The sequence below is a fragment of the Hyperolius riggenbachi genome, chromosome 2 (genome assembly GCF_040937935.1).
Source record: "Hyperolius riggenbachi isolate aHypRig1 chromosome 2, aHypRig1.pri, whole genome shotgun sequence".
NCBI classification, from domain to species: Eukaryota; Metazoa; Chordata; class Amphibia; order Anura; family Hyperoliidae; genus Hyperolius; species Hyperolius riggenbachi.
In genome coordinates, this window is record NC_090647.1 from 300,109,874 (window position 1) to 300,127,449 (window position 17,576).

Genomic DNA, 17,576 nt, shown 5'->3' on the forward strand with positions numbered 1-17,576 from the left:
CATATATTTCATTTTACAAAAAGCATAATGAATCACTCAATCCATGAACTTGTTTATTACTGAAAAGAACACGCTGGTGAATAAAACATCGCAAAAAATCTCCATAATTAAAGCCACATATGCACTTTGTATTTTTCCCGATCACTCCTGAACAAACCAAAAAACTACAGGATGCACATGTTGTGATGTTGCTCATCTTCTCCTCTGATCTGGTGGGACAGATATTTATCCCCAACTGCTATTGTTCCTGTGACATTTTCAATAGATGTTCCTGCAGTGTGATGACCTTTACTTAACCTTCCCCCTTCTCTTTCCATAGAACAGAGCACAATGAGCACTAATTTCTGAACTGCTACCTGGAACAATTAGGAATGATCATTTCAGGTAACCGTAATAGTGTGTGCAGCTTCAGAGATGCAGTGCTCAATTAAACAGTAGATCAGGGTATTCAGGGCCACTCCAGACCACCTTAGTTTCCCTGCATAGGTTTGTGAATAGTCTTTATAATGTGTTTCTTTTCTTCAGAAATGATGGCAACAAAATGGAAGAAAAAAAAAAAGCCTGTAAATCTATAAGTCACGTTTATCCTTTCAATTAAGAATCTTTGTCCCCTCCCAGATCATTTGGTTATCGCTGTCTCTGTGCCTTAAACTTGTAAATGGCTGGAGAATCCACAGTTTCTTTCTTTACTTTTACTTTGTGCCTTTTGTCCTAAAATCAAAAGGAAGAATAAAGCGACCATGAGTGTCTACATATCTGAACACCACTTCACCTGTACAGCAACAAAGACTACAAGACAAAAATCAAGAACAAACTTCAAAGAGGATTTTATCATTGAAGTAAACCTGGAACCATAATAAAGACGATAAACTGTCACAAACACTTTAGAGCAGACAGTCAGGAGATGCTTGCATGAATTTTATTCTTCAGAACACCTTAGTAGCAACTGAAAACTGAATGTTCAACATACAAATAAGAAGTAACCCTGTGGACTTCTTGTAATTCATACCTCATCATAGCTCAGTCTTCTCTGTACATTGTGCCACATAAGAGCACATCCCTCTGTGCACCTCATATCCCATCTATATCATGCCCCTCTGCATCTCCTGCCTCCTTATACAACAGTCTTACTGTACTGTTAATGCAGTATTTATACAATGTGGAACTCCACAAGTTCCATCTCCACATACAGCAACAAATCTTATAAGTTTAATTTTAAAAAGTGAGATTATACTGTACTCCCAAAACTTACATTTCAGTAACTACTCTTAGGTACATAAAAACATTTGAAAGCATTCCCCATCTGTAAAAACATTTACTTTCACTGCAGAGAGCAGTACAGGCTTGCTTATATCTGGCTAATCGGCAAATGAAATCATTGCCAGTCAGGAGACTCTCTGCCCGAGTCTTGATTCTACTTCCTCTTTTTGCTAAATAGACATCGCCCAGACAACAGCTAAATCCTTCAGCAGAAAAGGGCTGTGTTGTGTCTTTATTCCCTAAATCAGCGCTGGGCAAACTACAGCCTGCAGGCCAGATTAGGCCCACGTACGTTGTACATCCAGCCCGCCGATAGGTGGATAGATTCCCCTCCTGCTCCCCTCCAGAGTCGAGACCAGATGTCAAGCAGAGAACTTAAAACTCACCAGCTCTGATTCCAGTGTCATCTATGGAACAGGATGGCGGTGTCAGGTCAGAAAAGAATACCGCGTCAGATTTAACTACAAGTAGCTAAATCGGACAGCGTAGCAAGTCCCTGTCAGAATAAGCTACCATGCCAAAAAAGTAATCCCTACTTTTGTGCCTCTTGCACACAATGTGTTCTTGTGACAACGTGCCCTGCAGCTGTGTCCCCAGTCTTCTTAAGCTCTCTCCCTCGTGCAGACAGTGGATTGCTGTCGACTGGAGACCAGTCATCTGTGTCCTGCGGGTCGTTCCCTGTGCTTTGCCTGCATAACTGTGTGCTGTTACTAGTGTATAAATGGCCAGTATGGAGTGCAGACAGAGCAATGCAAAGTGGCAAAATGCCATTTTATCCTGTGTCCCTGTAGCCAACAGTAGCTACTCCATTTCCTACCCCCGGCTTATACATGAGCCAATAATTTTTAGTCTTTAAAGGTAAAAGTTGGGGGTCGGCTTATACACGAGTATATACGGTATATGGAAATTAATTAGCAAAAATTTCACGATTGGTTGAGCCCCACTTCTTTGAATTACTTGGTTGCGCAGGAATTTAACACTTCAGGGTTTTATTTAAGATTTCTATAAGTAATGACAAATAAAATTCTTTAAAGTTATTATGCTGTGCCTTATTTTTTAGAGCAAAGAGGAAGTTCTGAGTTTAGATCCGCTTTAAAGGGTAAAAAACATGCAAAGTGGTTATTATCTCTTCTGTATTACAAGGTTATTTAGTATGTCTTGTATTAGGTTACATTGCCCTTATTTGGGTATTTTGCCTTTTGCCATGCCTTTATCTTTCTACCTTAACTATTTTTGTACAATGTATATCAATTAGCATTAAATGAACCTACAACAGTTACTTCTTTATGCTCAATGAAATATTTTCACTTACATCTTTCTCAATAAAAAGTATTCAAAGAAGAGATATACAATTTAAACAGATGCCAAGAACTGTCACATTATACTTTGCAAATCTCATGTTATATCATTTATCAATTCCCAATATAACCTACTTACCAGCAGATCTTTCCGAGTCTGTATTTTCTGTGAAACAACAAACATTTTTTTCTCTCGCTCTATTCTTTGGTTTAAAATGGAATATTGATGCTGTCTTTGCTTAGCCAACTTCTGTTAAAAAAAAAGAAAAAAAAAAAGAAGAGGACATGATTAATCTGTATTAATACCATTAAAGACATAGCACTTATCATTAATGGTCCATTTACAACTATTGCATGGTACTGCGTTTAGTCTCTATGTACAATGCTGCCAAAATGCAGCAACAGAATAAAGATTATTTATCTCTGCAATGCAATATTGCAGAAAAAGGTTCTAGTTGCTGCATTTTGTCAGATTTCCACACTGCTTTACTACCTTAACAACTGAAAGAGACTGCAATGCTCCACATATTAAGGTGTGCCACCATACACTGGAGACCAGTCATCTGGACAGCAAGATTTATCAAAGCCTTACTGACAGTTTTTTCTTCTTAAAGAGGAGCTGTTTGGTATAGGGTCTCAGAGAAAAAAAACACATATCAGTAGCTAAATATTGGCTGTACTTACATTACATATGCATTTCACTGTCCACGTTTGGATTTCACAGAATTTTTATGTAGTATTTGCAGAGAATGATGCTTTTGACAGCTCATGGCAGGTTCCATGTTTGTCTGTCTCCTATGAAGCCAAATGTGTCCTCATGTCCTCCCTGCTTCCTGATGATTCAACTCACAAAAAAAGATCCTAATGGTTCATGATCTGACAACACTACTGTGTAGTGAATATTAATTAGCCATGTGGCTAGGAACAATAGCGGACTCATGCAGTATACTCTAAGAACTTGTGCCCTGTGATTTTTCAGTGCTGTGAGTTTAGGCTGCTGTAACAGGAGCCAGTAACTTCTCACAGCCTTAGGGCGTGATAGGGAACTTAAGGGGAGGACCCAAGGTAGTGCACTGGGGAGAAGCAGCCCCAGAATGCTTTGCAGTATGTTATGCGGCCTGTCGTCGTCCTTATGTGCTTGGGAATAACAGCCTTGCTGTTCAGCACACATCAAAAGTAAGAGAGATTTTTAACTTCCGTATTGCCTTTTTGGCTTCCTTCTAAACTGTTTAACACAGGAGAATAGAGGTTTAAATTAGCTTTTGCAGCCTGACAGTTACTCTTTAAACAGTTCTAACCAACATGGAGACTGCTCTGCATGATAAGAAACTTCTTAAATCCTACGTAATAGCGGTAGTTTAGCGTGAATTTCTAGAGCTGCACTACAGTTAACCTCCTTGCCGGTCTAAAAAATCCGGCAAGGAGGCAGCGCTGCACTTTTTTTTAATTTTTTTTTTTAAAATCATGTAGCGAGCCCAGGGCCTTCGGCGATCAGAGTATGCAGGGAATCCCGTTGAGAACGGGATTTCCTGCAGGGCTTGGCGGGATGACGTCACCGACGTCATGGACGTCGTGACGTCAGAGGGAATCCCGATCCGCCCCTTAGCGCTGCCTGGCACTGATTGGCCAGGCTGCGCAGGGGTCTGGGGCGGGGTGGGGCGGCGCGGCGAATCGGCGGCGATCGCGTACTACACGCAGCTAGCAAAGTGCTAGCTGCGTGTAGGAAAAAAAAAGTTATGCAAATCGGCCCAGCGGGGCCTGAGAAATCCTCCTGCGCAGGTTACCCCGAACTGTGTTCGGGATAACCGGAAAGGAGGTTAAGAGAGCAAATCCACCCCCTAAACTGCTGCAGATTACGAAGTGCTTAATAGCAGTTCTACAGATAGTGCAGCAGTGCACGCGAGACATGATTTGTGAGGTGCTCCTTTCCCCTGCTGAATACCTCACTCAGAGCCTGCCAATATCAATACAACAGATGTATTGGTTACCTCAGCAACAGCAATTTCCCTCACACACTGCAATAAAAACACATAAATTCAGGCACATTGTCTCTAGTTAGGACATTTAAATAAGTAATTTAAGGAAAGGGAGGTGCTAAAGGGGGTGCGGCCAGAAAAATAGCAAATGTTCAAACAAATGCATTCACAGATTCACTCATTCACTCATATCTACTGTTATCCCTACAGCCAAGTTAAAAGTCGGGGTCTTAGTTCACAAAGGAATGTATTCTCTTGTTTGGTCACCTACACTGCGCAGAAGTACCCAGGTAAACGTAGGTGTCCTAACTCTGGCCCTGTAACATGCATAGTGCAGACATGCAAACATTCATTGCATCAAATCTATCTAGGGATTAGGAGCACACATCCTGACGTCCTCTCTTGGGACAGATAGCACATCATACCAATAGCACAAGGGAGCTAACGTAATGTATCCATGCACACAATGCACATACAGCAGCACTAGATTAAAACCCTGGCCACAAAGGTCCGTAACAAGAAAAAAAACAAAAACACAAATCCAGGCACATCGCCTCTAGTTAGGACATTTAAATATGAATGTTTGCGTGTCTGCACTATGCATGTTACAGGGCCAGAGTTAGGACACCTACGTTTACCTGGGTACTTCTGCGCAGTGTAGGTGACTAAACAAGAGAATTCATTCCTTTGTGAACTAAGACCCCGGCTTTTAACTTAGCTGTAGGGATAACAGTGGTGCCTGGATGAGTGAATCTGTGAATGCATTTGTTTGAACATTTGCATGCAAGTGTGCAAATGGTTACTGTTTTGTGCCATTTTTCTGGCCGCACCCCCTTTAGCACCTCCCTTTCCTTAAATTACTTATTTAAAAGTCCTAACTAGAGGCGATGTGCCTGGATATATGTATTTTTTTTTCTTGTTACTGACCCCTGTGGCCAGGGTTTTAATCTAGTGCACTCCCTCCTTCCCCAGTTTGTGTTTTTTGTCAGCATGCACACAACTTATGCTGGTGTATGTGCATGGTGCGCATGGATATATTACGTTAGCTCCCTTGTGCGATTGGTAAGATGCGCTATCTGTCCCAGGAGAGGACGTCAGGATGTGTGATCCTAATCCCTAGATAGGTTTGATGCAATGAATTTTTGTATGTCTGCGCTATACATGTTACAGGGCCAGAGTTAGGAAACCTACGTTTACCTGAGTACTTCTGCGCAGTGTTGGTGACTAAGCAAGAGAATGCATTCCTTTGTGAACTAAGACCCCGGCTTTTAACTTAGCTGTAGGGATAACAGTGGTGCCTGGATGAGTGAATCTGTGAATGCATTGGTTTGAACATTTGCATGCGAGTGTGTAAAGGGTTACTGATTTTCACACACTGCAATGTCTGATATACAGTGATGTGAAAAACTATTTGCCCCCTTCCTGATTTCTTATTCTTTTGCATGTTTGTCACACTTAAATGTTCCTGCTCGTCAAAAACCGTTAACTATTAGTCCAAGATAACATAATTGAACACAAAATGCAGTTTTAAATGATGGTTATTATTTAGTGAGAAATAAAACTCCAAACCTACATGGCCCTGTGTGAAAAAGAAATTTTGTCTCAGACACTTGATAAATGTCCCTCAGTGGGGCCGAGATGGGTACGAGATCAGTACTTCTAGAGCAGGGGTCTCAAACTCAATTTCAGGAGGAGGCTGGGCCGCATAAGGGATTTCACAATCAGCAGCTCCCGCTCCGACCCTCCCCCCACCCCCCCCCACCCCCCTCCCCCTCCCTTGCATTGATTTTTATTTTAAAATCAAATTCACACTGAAGTGAACTATTTTGCCTATTTTACCTTATAGTTCGCTTCAGTGCTCCCATTACAAGTAATCCGCCGTGTCCTTGCCGCAAAACGAGGGCTGCAGAACCCCCAAATCGCCCAAAGGGCAATCCGCCCAGCATTTCCTGGAAGGGGCAGAGCTTTCAGCTTCAACTCTGCCCCTCCTGACGTCAAAAGCGGTACATCGCCGCCTCTGCCCGCCCCTCTCACTCTTCCTTGACAGAGAGGGGCGGGGAGAGGCAGCGATCCGTGCGGCGATTGACGTCATGAGGGGCAGAGCTGAAGCTGAAAGCTCTACCCCTTCCAGGAAATGCTGGCGGATTGCCCCCCCCCACCCCCGCCGGGTGATTTGGGGGCTCTGCAGCCATCGTTTAGCGGAGGGGATGCGGCGGATTACTTGGGAGCACTGAAGCAAACTATAAGGAGGCTTTTGCCGGCACGGGCCACAAAATATTGTATCGAGGGCCGCAAATGGCCCGCGGGCCGCGAGTTTGAGACCCCTGTTCTAGAGGATGCCGAGTACAAGATCCTGTCACCTGTCATACAGTTCCATTCACACCAATAGCAACTTTTTCTTATTTTCATGCCTTCTTAAGACATGCAGAAGCGATACAATTATTATAATAGATTGGACGTTAGATTAAGTATCTATTAAGCCATTAAAAACTAGGGCATTCCCCATTGATATTTGTTTACATTATACAATGCATGTTCCTTGTATGAGTGATATCATCAAGAGAGAGTGTTAGCAGAGTGTCAGTTTCAAAGTCGCATAAACACATAAAATCGGCATAACATTTGTAACAACTTTGAAATATCAGCATCTCTGACTATCCCCAATATCAACCTAAGTAGAACACATCAACGGTCAAGCTATTTGCGTAGATGACTGCATTTACTCTGAAATCTGGTATGTAGAATCATCATTAATACATTTATGATAGATGTTAATCACTGGCCTCTGAAAAAGCGACTTTTGCACAGGAAACTTGTTCCGACTTTGAGGACTGATGTATCATCAATATGATGTAATGGCTGGATGCAGATTTTAGTACATCTTGTTGGTTAGCTGTACATTATATTGGCTGTGGATAGATTATGCATTCATCATTTCATAAATTTAATAAAAGGGAAGTTTTATGGAGAGCTTAACATTGTTTCCGAATTAGAGGCCTGCGCGGGTATAATTTTTCAGACTCGCACCCGACCCGAACCAGTTACCTGCTTTCTGTTGAATCTGGTACCTGTCAAAAATCAAAACTGGTACCCGACCCTAGGGCTGCACGATATATCGTTTTTTAATCAAAATCACGATGTGCATCATCACGATTTCAGTATCGCCAGAGTGGCGATTTTTTTTTTCATTGCGGCTGTATTTCCGCGTTCAATGCTGTACCCAGCATTGCACGCGTACATTTCCGGCTTGTTACTGAGGTGCGCTTCCTCCTTCCGGCCAGAAGGAGGAGTGAGGCACTGAATCGAGGAATGCACGGCCAGCTCTCTCTTCCTTTAGCTGCCTTGGCTGCGGTGAAGCACGCATGGTTTTCTCCGATCCACCGCACAGTCACCCAGGCTCTCTTGCACAGCAGGGACCAGAGAACAGTGGCAGAGAGAGATAGACCACACGCAGGCTGTATACAGCACACAGTCCTGCTAAAGCCACTATAGTTGTCCGTTTACAGACAGTTCTTATCTGTAAGGAGCTTTGCTGGCAATTTCAGGTCAAAAGGGCAGGATCCGTAGCCTCACATCCCATCAGATAGCAATATATGGGCAGTGACACCAGTAATGACAAAGATCAGATTACAGCTACAGCGGTCTGTGTAAATGGACAGCTAGACTGGCTTTAACAGGACGTTGTGCTCTGTGCTGTATACAGCCTGTATACAGTCTGTGTGTATGCTCTATCTGCCTGGTCCTGCTGTGCTGTCACAGGCTCTGCTTCATGCCCATGCAGCTTAGCCACTACTTTAACTAGCCTGTCTGCCTAGTGCTTCAGGCTTAACCGTGGCAGTTGCAGAGTAGTCTTTGTAGCTGCAGGGGTTAAGTGTAGTGTAGCTGGGAATGGGAATGGGGGCAGAAGGTGTTAGAGTAGTGCATTGTAGCATAGCTGGTGGGCATCAGGAGTTAGCTTAGTGTGTTATTGATGGGAATCAGAGGTTAGCATTGTGCAGTGGAGTTTAATTGGTGGGGCATCAAGATTCAAGTTAGCATAGTGTATTGGTGGATCATCAGGTGTTAGCACAGTGTAGTGGGGGCAATGTGAATTTAGTGCTAAAGCTTGATTTGAAGAAAATCGTGAAAAAAAATCGAAATCGCAATTTGAGAGAAAAACCGCAATTTCAATTTTTTTCTAAAATCGTGCAGCCCTACCCGACCCGCATTTCCAGTAACCCGCGGGTACCCGATCCGATGCAGGCCTCTAGTCTGAATATCCCTTTTCAAGAGGACTGAGGGCTGCATATATCTGGGTAAGTTGGCACAAGACTAGGATTGTGATAATTATCATAAGCCTAGTACAAACCTTCAATTTTACCACCAACAAGTAGTATGAGAGACAACAGACTTTAGGTACTATGAACATATTGTGTAGGTAAACTCTCATACTACCTGGAGGTGGGTAAAATTAGTGAGTGATTGACCAATCAAAACTGAAGGTGTGCACCAGGCTAAAGACAACAGCAATTCACTCAGTGCTGCAAGTCAGCTCAAGTCAGCTCATTTCAACTGCTTTAACACTTTGAACCATTTGGGGAGGAAAAAAAGTAATGCCTGGTACACTCTTTCAATTTTTATTGGCCAATCACTGATCAATTTTACCACCACCATGTAATATGAGGGTCAACTGATATTGAATACTACGAGAAAAATGTGTAGGTAAACCCTCATCCAACATGTATGTGGTAAAATTGGCCAATCACTAACCAATTTTACCACATCCCCCTGATGCAGGCCCTTAAGCCGAAACCCCTGGGTTGGCAAAGATGTTTGCTATGCCAATAAACAAGTTTTAATCCAGTGAGTATTTCTGTGTCTTGCATGACACCAACTCCTGGCGCAATCTGCACTTTCTCCTATCTATTAATTTCCCTTAGTGTGAGCTGCTGGCCTGCCGCTGAAGGTGACGTAGGAGGAAGGAGAGCAGCGCTGTGGTGGAGAGCATGCTGGGACTGCTTGCAACTATTTGACTTAGCCGCCACACGCAAACCTGCCCGAGTCCCGCCTGAGCCTCTCGGCTGACTGGCAGTGTGGGATTCATTGCAACAGAGCGGAGTGGACATTGTCTATCCATTTGCGCTGGACAGCGGTAAGACTGTTACATTTAAAGTGCCGGGATAACACTACTTTCCTGTACTGTATTTCTATTGGAGCCTGGGGACTGGATCATATCCCTGGCTGCTAGGTCCATCTAGCGCCGCAGTGAATTGACTTTATTCTTGTACATAGATTTCTACATGCAATGAAGTGCTATCCCATTGAATGTAATAAAATGAGATCAGTGCTGCAACATAAGGAAGGAGCCAAGCAATTCCGTAGACACACAACAATGTACACTACACAGCAATGCATAAGTTTGCCTAGCGAGGAATGTCAGTTTTCTGCGTACGCTCTTCCCCGCATGGTGCCTGACCTGAACCCCACCATAGACATAGTGTTATTATGTCTATGGCAGCACAGCAGTGTACAACTTGGAGGGGGAATAGTAATTAACACAGCCCGGTATTTCAGCAGCAGGGTGAGCTGGCATTAGTCTCACACTGGGCCAAAGTGACTGGGTGGCAAAACCCAATGTACACATTCCTAGGGCCTTAATGTGTACAGACAAGATAACAGTACGGTCATGCAAAGCATGACCTCTTATCTGTGGTTGACAGATAAAAACCGGGAAAACAGAAGCTTGAGAATACTCTGCAGAGCAATACAATAGCAAATAGGCAGAGCTGGGTTAGCTTTCTCTAAAGGTGGCCATGCATCAGGCGACCTGGCGGCCGATCGACTATCCGATTCCATTATTATAATAGAACTGGATGTAAATCGTTGGCGCCCAGTGAATGCCTGACTGACAACGCGAACAGTTTTGGGACTGCAAGATGTTGGGCTGACTTGCTCTATCGGGTGCATGGCGGGAGCAGCGTGCAATTTTGCGACGATCAACAAACACGACGCAACCCCCAGTGCTGCCGCCCCAATGAAAAACGTCCCCCTGGTGCCCCATGTAAAGTATACATTACCTGTCCGTAGCCTGCGCTTTTTCCTCCGCTGCTCCGGACGCATTCCCCTCTCCATACACGCACACCCCACTTGGTTTACTAGTAAGGGGAGCGTGTGACGTCACAAATGCACGCCCTTACTAGGAATCGGCCTGCAGTGTACAGGGTGCTGACAGATCTCTCATCAGATTTGATTAGAGAGAGATCTGTCTCTTGGTCGAATCTGCCCATACATTGCTAGATGTATGGCTACCTTTAGAGAGATGACACCTGCACAGACAGGCTACCATAGAATCTTTCATGAACAATCCATTTGTGTGACTAAAAATATATTCCTGTACAAGCCTTTATTTTATTGATTCTGTGGACTTCTTTTACAGGTTACAATGTGTATGCTTATCTGCTACACTCCTACCCCATCTATTTATTTTAAAAAGAAGTATGGGTTCAAGCAGAGTATAAGAAAACAATGTCAGAATTATATATAAATCGAATAGTTCTATCCAGTATTAAACTGGCTTACCTTTAACTGTCCAGCATTTTCCAGTCCCTTCACAGTCTGTGTGTGCAAGGTCTCCAGCGTGGGTCTGTTATAAACTCTGTCCACAAGTTCAGGAAATGTGTTTAGATGTGATGCCAAATCAAAGTTCCGCACTAAAAGCAAAGAGCTTGTTATTAGAGTGTGTTATTGCTGGTGCTGCCTAATAGCGTTGTCTCTGAATCCAAGTCAATGACCTGAAAATTCAAGCGAGTGAAGGATTATACAAATTGTGTATGCAAGTTTATGCCGCCCAAGCATAATCCTGCATCAGCTCGGAATTATTTGCATCTCATTGACCATTCCTAACCAGGACACATTTCCATGCATATAGGAACAGCACTGTTGCTGCAAACATAGCTTTGCTGACTCAAGACCCAACCACTACAGAAAGGGGAATTGGGTTGTTTAGGAGAGCATCAAGCAAGAAAGTCACTGACAAGCATCCCAAAATAACAGCATTCTAGAGCCAAGGTTCCCATTATCCAGGACACATACCCAGTTCATTATAGCAATGAGATGAAAAAAACATGCATAATACAGCATTAGAGACAGCATACATACAAAATTATTAAGTACTCCTAACATATTTAAAAGAAAGGGTACTTGAAATTAGTACTTATTGCAGTGTAGCATCAACTGGGAACTGGGTGGTGCTGTGAAACAGTAACATTTTAGTAATTTAACCACTTCAGCCTGCAGGTGTTTTCCCCTCTAGGACAGAAACAATTTTCCCGTCAGCGCTCCTTCCATTAATTTGCCAATAACTTTATTACTACTTATCACAACAAAACAATCTGTATTTTGTGTTTTTCACCACTAATTAGGCTTTCTTTGGGTGGTACATTTTACTAAGTTATTTTATTCTAAACTAGTGACATTAGCCCGTTTACAAACGTGGCTAGGTCTGTCTACGTGCGCCTGCACGCACCCATCGCACACCCAGCCGCCTGCTCACACGTCCGCCTGGCTCCGTCCCTGTCGTCCTGCCTGTGTGAGGCTGGGTCCGTGCTGCGCATATGCGCAGTAGCAAAAAGCACAGACCCAGCTACACAGAGACAACTGTCCCTGCTGTACGCAAGGACAGTTGCCTATTATTATATAGGATTCATTTTTATGAGAATAATAAGGTTAAAAAAAAAAAATCATTTGTCAGTTTTTGGTCATTATAGCTTTAAAAAACGTTCTAAGCTGCATAAAACCCACACATTTTATTTGCCTATTTGTCTCTACTACCTACTGAAAGTGACAGCAACATAGGAGAAAAGTAATTTATGGCTCAATTAGCTGTGGGAGAAATGTACTTCTTATTTGTATGTGTTTTAAATGTTAAGATTTTCACGACAGTTCCTCTTTAAGGTAACTAATTTATGTATTTTTTTTTTAAACTGGAGTTTTAACTTTTTTTTTTATAGCCATGGGGGATGGTGTGGGGTTAATCAGGCATTATTAAAGTGGATCCAAGATAAACTTTTACTCATTGCATAATTGTATTCCCATCATATAGTTTATAGGGCATTCCTCAAGCCTAATACTTTTTTTGCTTTGTTTTAATACTCTAATTCCCTATAAACTAAACAAGCCTCGCCCACAGCTCCTTTTGTGCCTTGGCACTGTAGCAAGGGCTTATGGGAGCTCAGTCTGGGCAGGAGGAGGAGGTTACTAGCCATTGATTTCAGAGGCAGAGGGAAGGAGGGAGAAGGAGAGGGGACTGCATTTACAAACAGGCAAGCTGATAGCATCTCCAGCCCTCAGGCCTGTGACAATGTGACAAACAGAACATGGCTGCCCTCATTGTAACACAGCATTTAATAATCATAAACTTTTAAAGGGAAGGTTCAGGGAGGGGATTTAAAAAAAAAAAAATTTCCACTTACCTGGGGATTCCTCCAGCCCGCGGCAGGCAGGAGGTGCCCTCGCCGCCGCTCCGCAGGCTCCCGGTGGTCTCCGGTGCCCGACCCGACCTGGCCAGGCCGGCTGCCAGGTCGGGCTCTTCTGCGCTCCATTTCCTGGCACTTCTGCGTCCCACGCCGGCGCGCTGACGTCATTGGACGGCCGCCGTGCTGTACTGCGCATGCGCAGAACTACTGCGCCTGCGCAGTACAGCCCGGCGGACGTCCGATGACGTCAGCGCGCCGGCGTGGGACGCAGAAGTGCCAGGAAATGGAGCGCAGAAGAGCCCGACCTGGCAGCCGGCCTGGCCAGGTCGGGTCGGGCACCGGAGACCACCGGGAGCCTGCGGAGCGGCGGCGAGGGCACCTCCTGCCTGCCGCGGGCTGGAGGAAGCCCCAGGTAAGTGGAAATTTATTTTTATTTTTTTAATCCCCTCCCTGAACCTTCCCTTTAAAGCTGTTTGCAGCTAGATTTTCTGTGTAAACTAAACTTTAGATAAGACATATAGACAAGTTATTTGTTATAGTTACTTTTTCATCTCGGATCCGCTTTAAGGCCTGGTGCACACCAGAGGAGTTTTTCTGAGCGTTTTGAGTTTTTAAATCTGCTGCTAATGTTATCCTACTATGCACACTGGAGCAATGAGGTTTTGTAAAAAAAAAACCCATAGCATTACATTGGGAAGTGCTTTTGAAACCTCTAGCGCCCAAACGCTAGAGGTTTCAAAAGCTCTTCCCAATGTAATGCTATGGGTTTTTGTTACAAAACCTCATTGCTCCAGTGTGCATAGACACATAGGATAACATTTGCAGCAGATTTAAAAACTCAAAACGCTCAGAAAAACTCCTCTGGTGTGCACCAGGCCTAAATGTGTAATGTTTTTTTTACTTTAATTTTATTTTACTTTATGTCCACTAGGTGGTGCTAAGCACTCTACTGCTAGTTATCAGGAAGTGTTTGATTTTTATTTATTTATTTTTACGTTTTGTGACTTTCCGTTTTCATGAATCAAGATGCCGCCTAATTGGAGGCATATTGCTTCATTCACAGGGGATAGTAAAAAGTAGATTTAAACATAAAACTGTGGAATATCTTAAATAGTCATTTTTTAGGAGGAGGAGGATAGATACAATTGTTTATTTCATTAGTTTATTTTCACCTCGGGTTAACCACTTAAAGAGAACCCGAGGTGTGTTTAAAGAATGTTATCTGCATACAGAGGCTGGATCTGCCTATACAGCCCAGCCTCTGTTGCTATCCCAAACCTCACTAAGTTCCCCCTGCACTCTGCAATCCCTCATAAATCACAGCCATGCTGTGAGGCTGTGTTTACATCTGTAGTGTCAGTCTCAGCTGCTCCCCCGCCTCCTGCATAGCTCCGGTCCCTGCCCCCGTCCCTTCCCTCCAATCAGCAGGGAGGGAAGGGATGCAGGCGGGGACTGGAGTTCTGCAGGAGGCGGGGAGAGCAGCAGACTGACACTATAGAGATAAACACTGCCAGTATCTGACAAGCTGTTTGTCAGCAGCGTGGCTGTGATTTATGGAGGGATTGCAGAGTGCAGGGGGACCTTAGGGAGGTTTTGGATAGCAACAGAGGCTGGGCTGTATAGGCAGATCCAGCCTCTGTATGCAGATAATATTCTTCAAACCCACCTCGGGTTCTCTTTAAAGCGGACCCAAACCAAACTTTTTAGTTCAAAATATTTAGTTGCACCACTCTGACACATACAAAGATAAATAAACACTCCTTCAACCCTATGAGCATTTCAGTGCATGCTTTTCACCCCTCTCTTTTCATAACTAGGGTTATACAGGTGGCAGCCATTAGCAATTCCTCCTTTGCTGGACACCATCTACTCCACCAGTTTGCCCGATTTTGTCCCGGCATATTGAAAGGAAGGGAGGGGTTTCTCCAATAAATGTAAAATATTTTCGATTTGTCCTCATGCAGCTGAAAAAAGGCTGCTATTTATTATTATAATTTAGAAAATAGATTTTATTTCTGAAATCTAGTATTTTTAATTTGGGTCTACTTTAACCCTCCTGGCGGTATGAAAAATTCCGCCAGGAGGCAGCGCAGCAGTTTTTTTTTTTTTTTTTTAAATCATGTAGCGAGCCCAGGGCTCGCTACATGTTAGCCGCTGCTCAGCGGCATCCCCCCGCCCGCTTCGATCGCCTTCGGCGATCTCCGATCAGGAAATCCCGTTCAAAGAACGAGATTTCCTGGAGGGCTTCCCCCGTCGCCGTCGTGACGTCATTGGGAGTCCCGATCCACCCCTCGGCGCTGCCTGGCACTGATTGGCCAGGCAGCGCACGGGGTCTTGGGGGGCGCCGCAACGGGGTCTTGGGGGGGCGCCGCAACGGATAGCGGCGATCAGTGTGCTGGCGCAGCTAGCAAAGTGCTAGCTGCGTCCAGCAAAAAAAAAAAAATTATGTAAATGGGCCCAGCAGGGCCTGAGCGGCACACACGGGGTTACCGCCAAGGAGGTTAAAGAGGATCTGTAACATCAAAAGATCCCCTGGGGGGTACTCACCTCGGGTGGGGGAAGCCTCTGGATCCTAATGAGGCTTCCCACGCCGTCCTCCGTCCCTCAGGGGTCTCGCTGCAGCCCTCCGAGAATAATGACGTCAATATTTACCTTCCTGGCTGCCGCGCAGGCGCTCTGACGGCTGTCGGCTCCGAACGACACGGAAATACCCAATCGCCGTCGCGTCTGCTCTACTGCGCAGGCGCAAGTTTCCGGTGCCTGTGCAGTAGAGCGGACCGGACTGAGATCGGGTATTTCCGTGTAGTTCGGAGCCGAGAGCAGCCACAGCGCCCCCGCTGGAGCCTGCAAAGGTAAATATTGAACTGACAGTCGGCTCTGTCGCCGGCTGTTCGGAGGGCTGCTGCGAGACCCCCGTGGGACAGAGGACGGCGTGGGAAGCCTCATTAGGATCCGGAGGCTTCCCCCACCCGGGGTGAGTACCCCCCAGGGGATCTTTTTGACGTTACAGAGTCTCTTTAAAGAGACTCTGTAACAAATTTTTCAGTCTTATTTCTTCTATCCTATAAGTTCCTATGCCTGTTCTAATGTGCTCTGGCTTACTGCAGCTTTTCCTAATTGCACTGTCTCTGTAATAAATCTTATCTACTTTCCTCTGTCGTGTCTGTCGGGCTAAAGCTTGTGTGTGGAATGTGCAGGGCTGCTTGTGATTGGTTAGAAGCGATACACACCCTCTGCACACTCTGTATGACTCACACACTCTGTTTATGTGAGCCTATTACAAGCTGGTTAGTTTGTTTGTAAACACTGCCTAAAACTGTTAATTACAAGCCAGGATTGCAGCAGGGAGTGGCAGAAACAGCACAGAGGGGCACAGGAGAAAATAAGGAATAGAATGGTATGCTTTTTAGTTAAGAATATTAGAGTACAGATTCTCTTTAAGGACCGGGGCATTTTCTGGTGATCTGTACTGCGTTGGCTTTCCAGCCCACAGCACAGATCACGTTGCAGCCAGGGCGACCAGACTTCACCCCCTTTTTTCCCCACTAGGGGGATGTCCTGCTGGGGGGGGGGTCTGATCGCCAGCGGCTATCTGCCTGTTGCGGGGAGGGGGCTCCTCAAAGCCCCCCTCCGCAGCGATTTCCGCCCTCCCTCTTGCTATGGGCGGCACAGGACGGTGATGCGCCCTGCGCCTCCTCTGATAGGCTTCAGCCTATCAGATGCTGGCGATCCCCAGCCAATCAGAAGCCGGGTATCGCCGATCTCCTTTACGTATATGATGTAAACAGCGGGGATTTCTTCCCCGCGTGTTTACAATTAGCCTGCGAGCCACGATCGGAGGCTCGCAGGCTGTTCACGGAGACACCCTCCGTCAACTGACACGGAAAGGCCGCTCGAGCGGCCGTTTCCATGCAAAAGCACTTACGACCTGCCGCCGCCTATCGGCGTTAGGCGGTTGTTAAGTGGTTAACCCCCACCTAATGGGTATGAAGAGCCTAACACATTATTGGATTTGCTCTTACCTGTCTGGTCATTCTTTCACTGTCTAAAACTCCAATACTGAGTTTAGGATCACTAATAATCGAATTCTTTAAATATAGAATGAAAAGGCCATTGGCAAGTCTCATGCGTCCCTATACTCTTCTTGTAAACTCTCCTGTAAATTCCTACACTGTTGAAGATGTAATTTGTTGTACAACTTTACCTGTATATTTTATTATGCTTTTCTCTCCTGCTAAAAATTTGAAAAAGTAATAAAAATTTTGAAACAGAAAACTCCAATACTACCTCCTTTTCCAGCCTGCTGTCTGTTTGTGTACCGCAAAGCTCTGTTCTAGGTCCTATTTTGCACCTACACTTATGGCATGGGACAATTAATAGGCTTTTTGGTTTCCAGTAGCCCCTATATGCTAATGGCACCCAAATCCAGCTCAGCTCCTGCATTCATGTCATCCCGTTTGCTCAAACTTAAAGGGAAGGTTCAGGGAGGGAGGTAAAAAAATAAAAATCAATATCCACTTACCTGGGGCTTCCTCCAGCCCGTGGCAGGCAGGAGGTGCTCTCGCCGCCGCTCCGCAGGCTCCCGGTGG

General features: G+C 44.9%; 1 protein-coding gene across 2 annotated transcripts in view; it reads right to left on the bottom strand.

Annotated features, from left to right (window-relative positions):
* The window catches only part of UTP11 (UTP11 small subunit processome component), a 109,868-nt gene that overhangs the window by 80,077 nt on the left and 12,215 nt on the right, over positions 1–17,576 (bottom strand). The window contains exons 6-8 of one of the 2 annotated variants that reach the window (XM_068265431.1): positions 11,093–11,223; positions 2,698–2,808; positions 41–711 (exon numbers count right to left, since the gene is read on the bottom strand). In XM_068265431.1, coding sequence (XP_068121532.1) covers positions 628–711; positions 2,698–2,808; positions 11,093–11,223 — 326 coding nt within the window. In that variant the 3' untranslated portion in view covers positions 41–627. Of the gene's footprint in view, positions 1–40; positions 712–2,697; positions 2,809–11,092; positions 11,224–17,576 lie in introns of those variants that run through there. The other variant, XM_068265430.1, reaches the window with a different exon arrangement.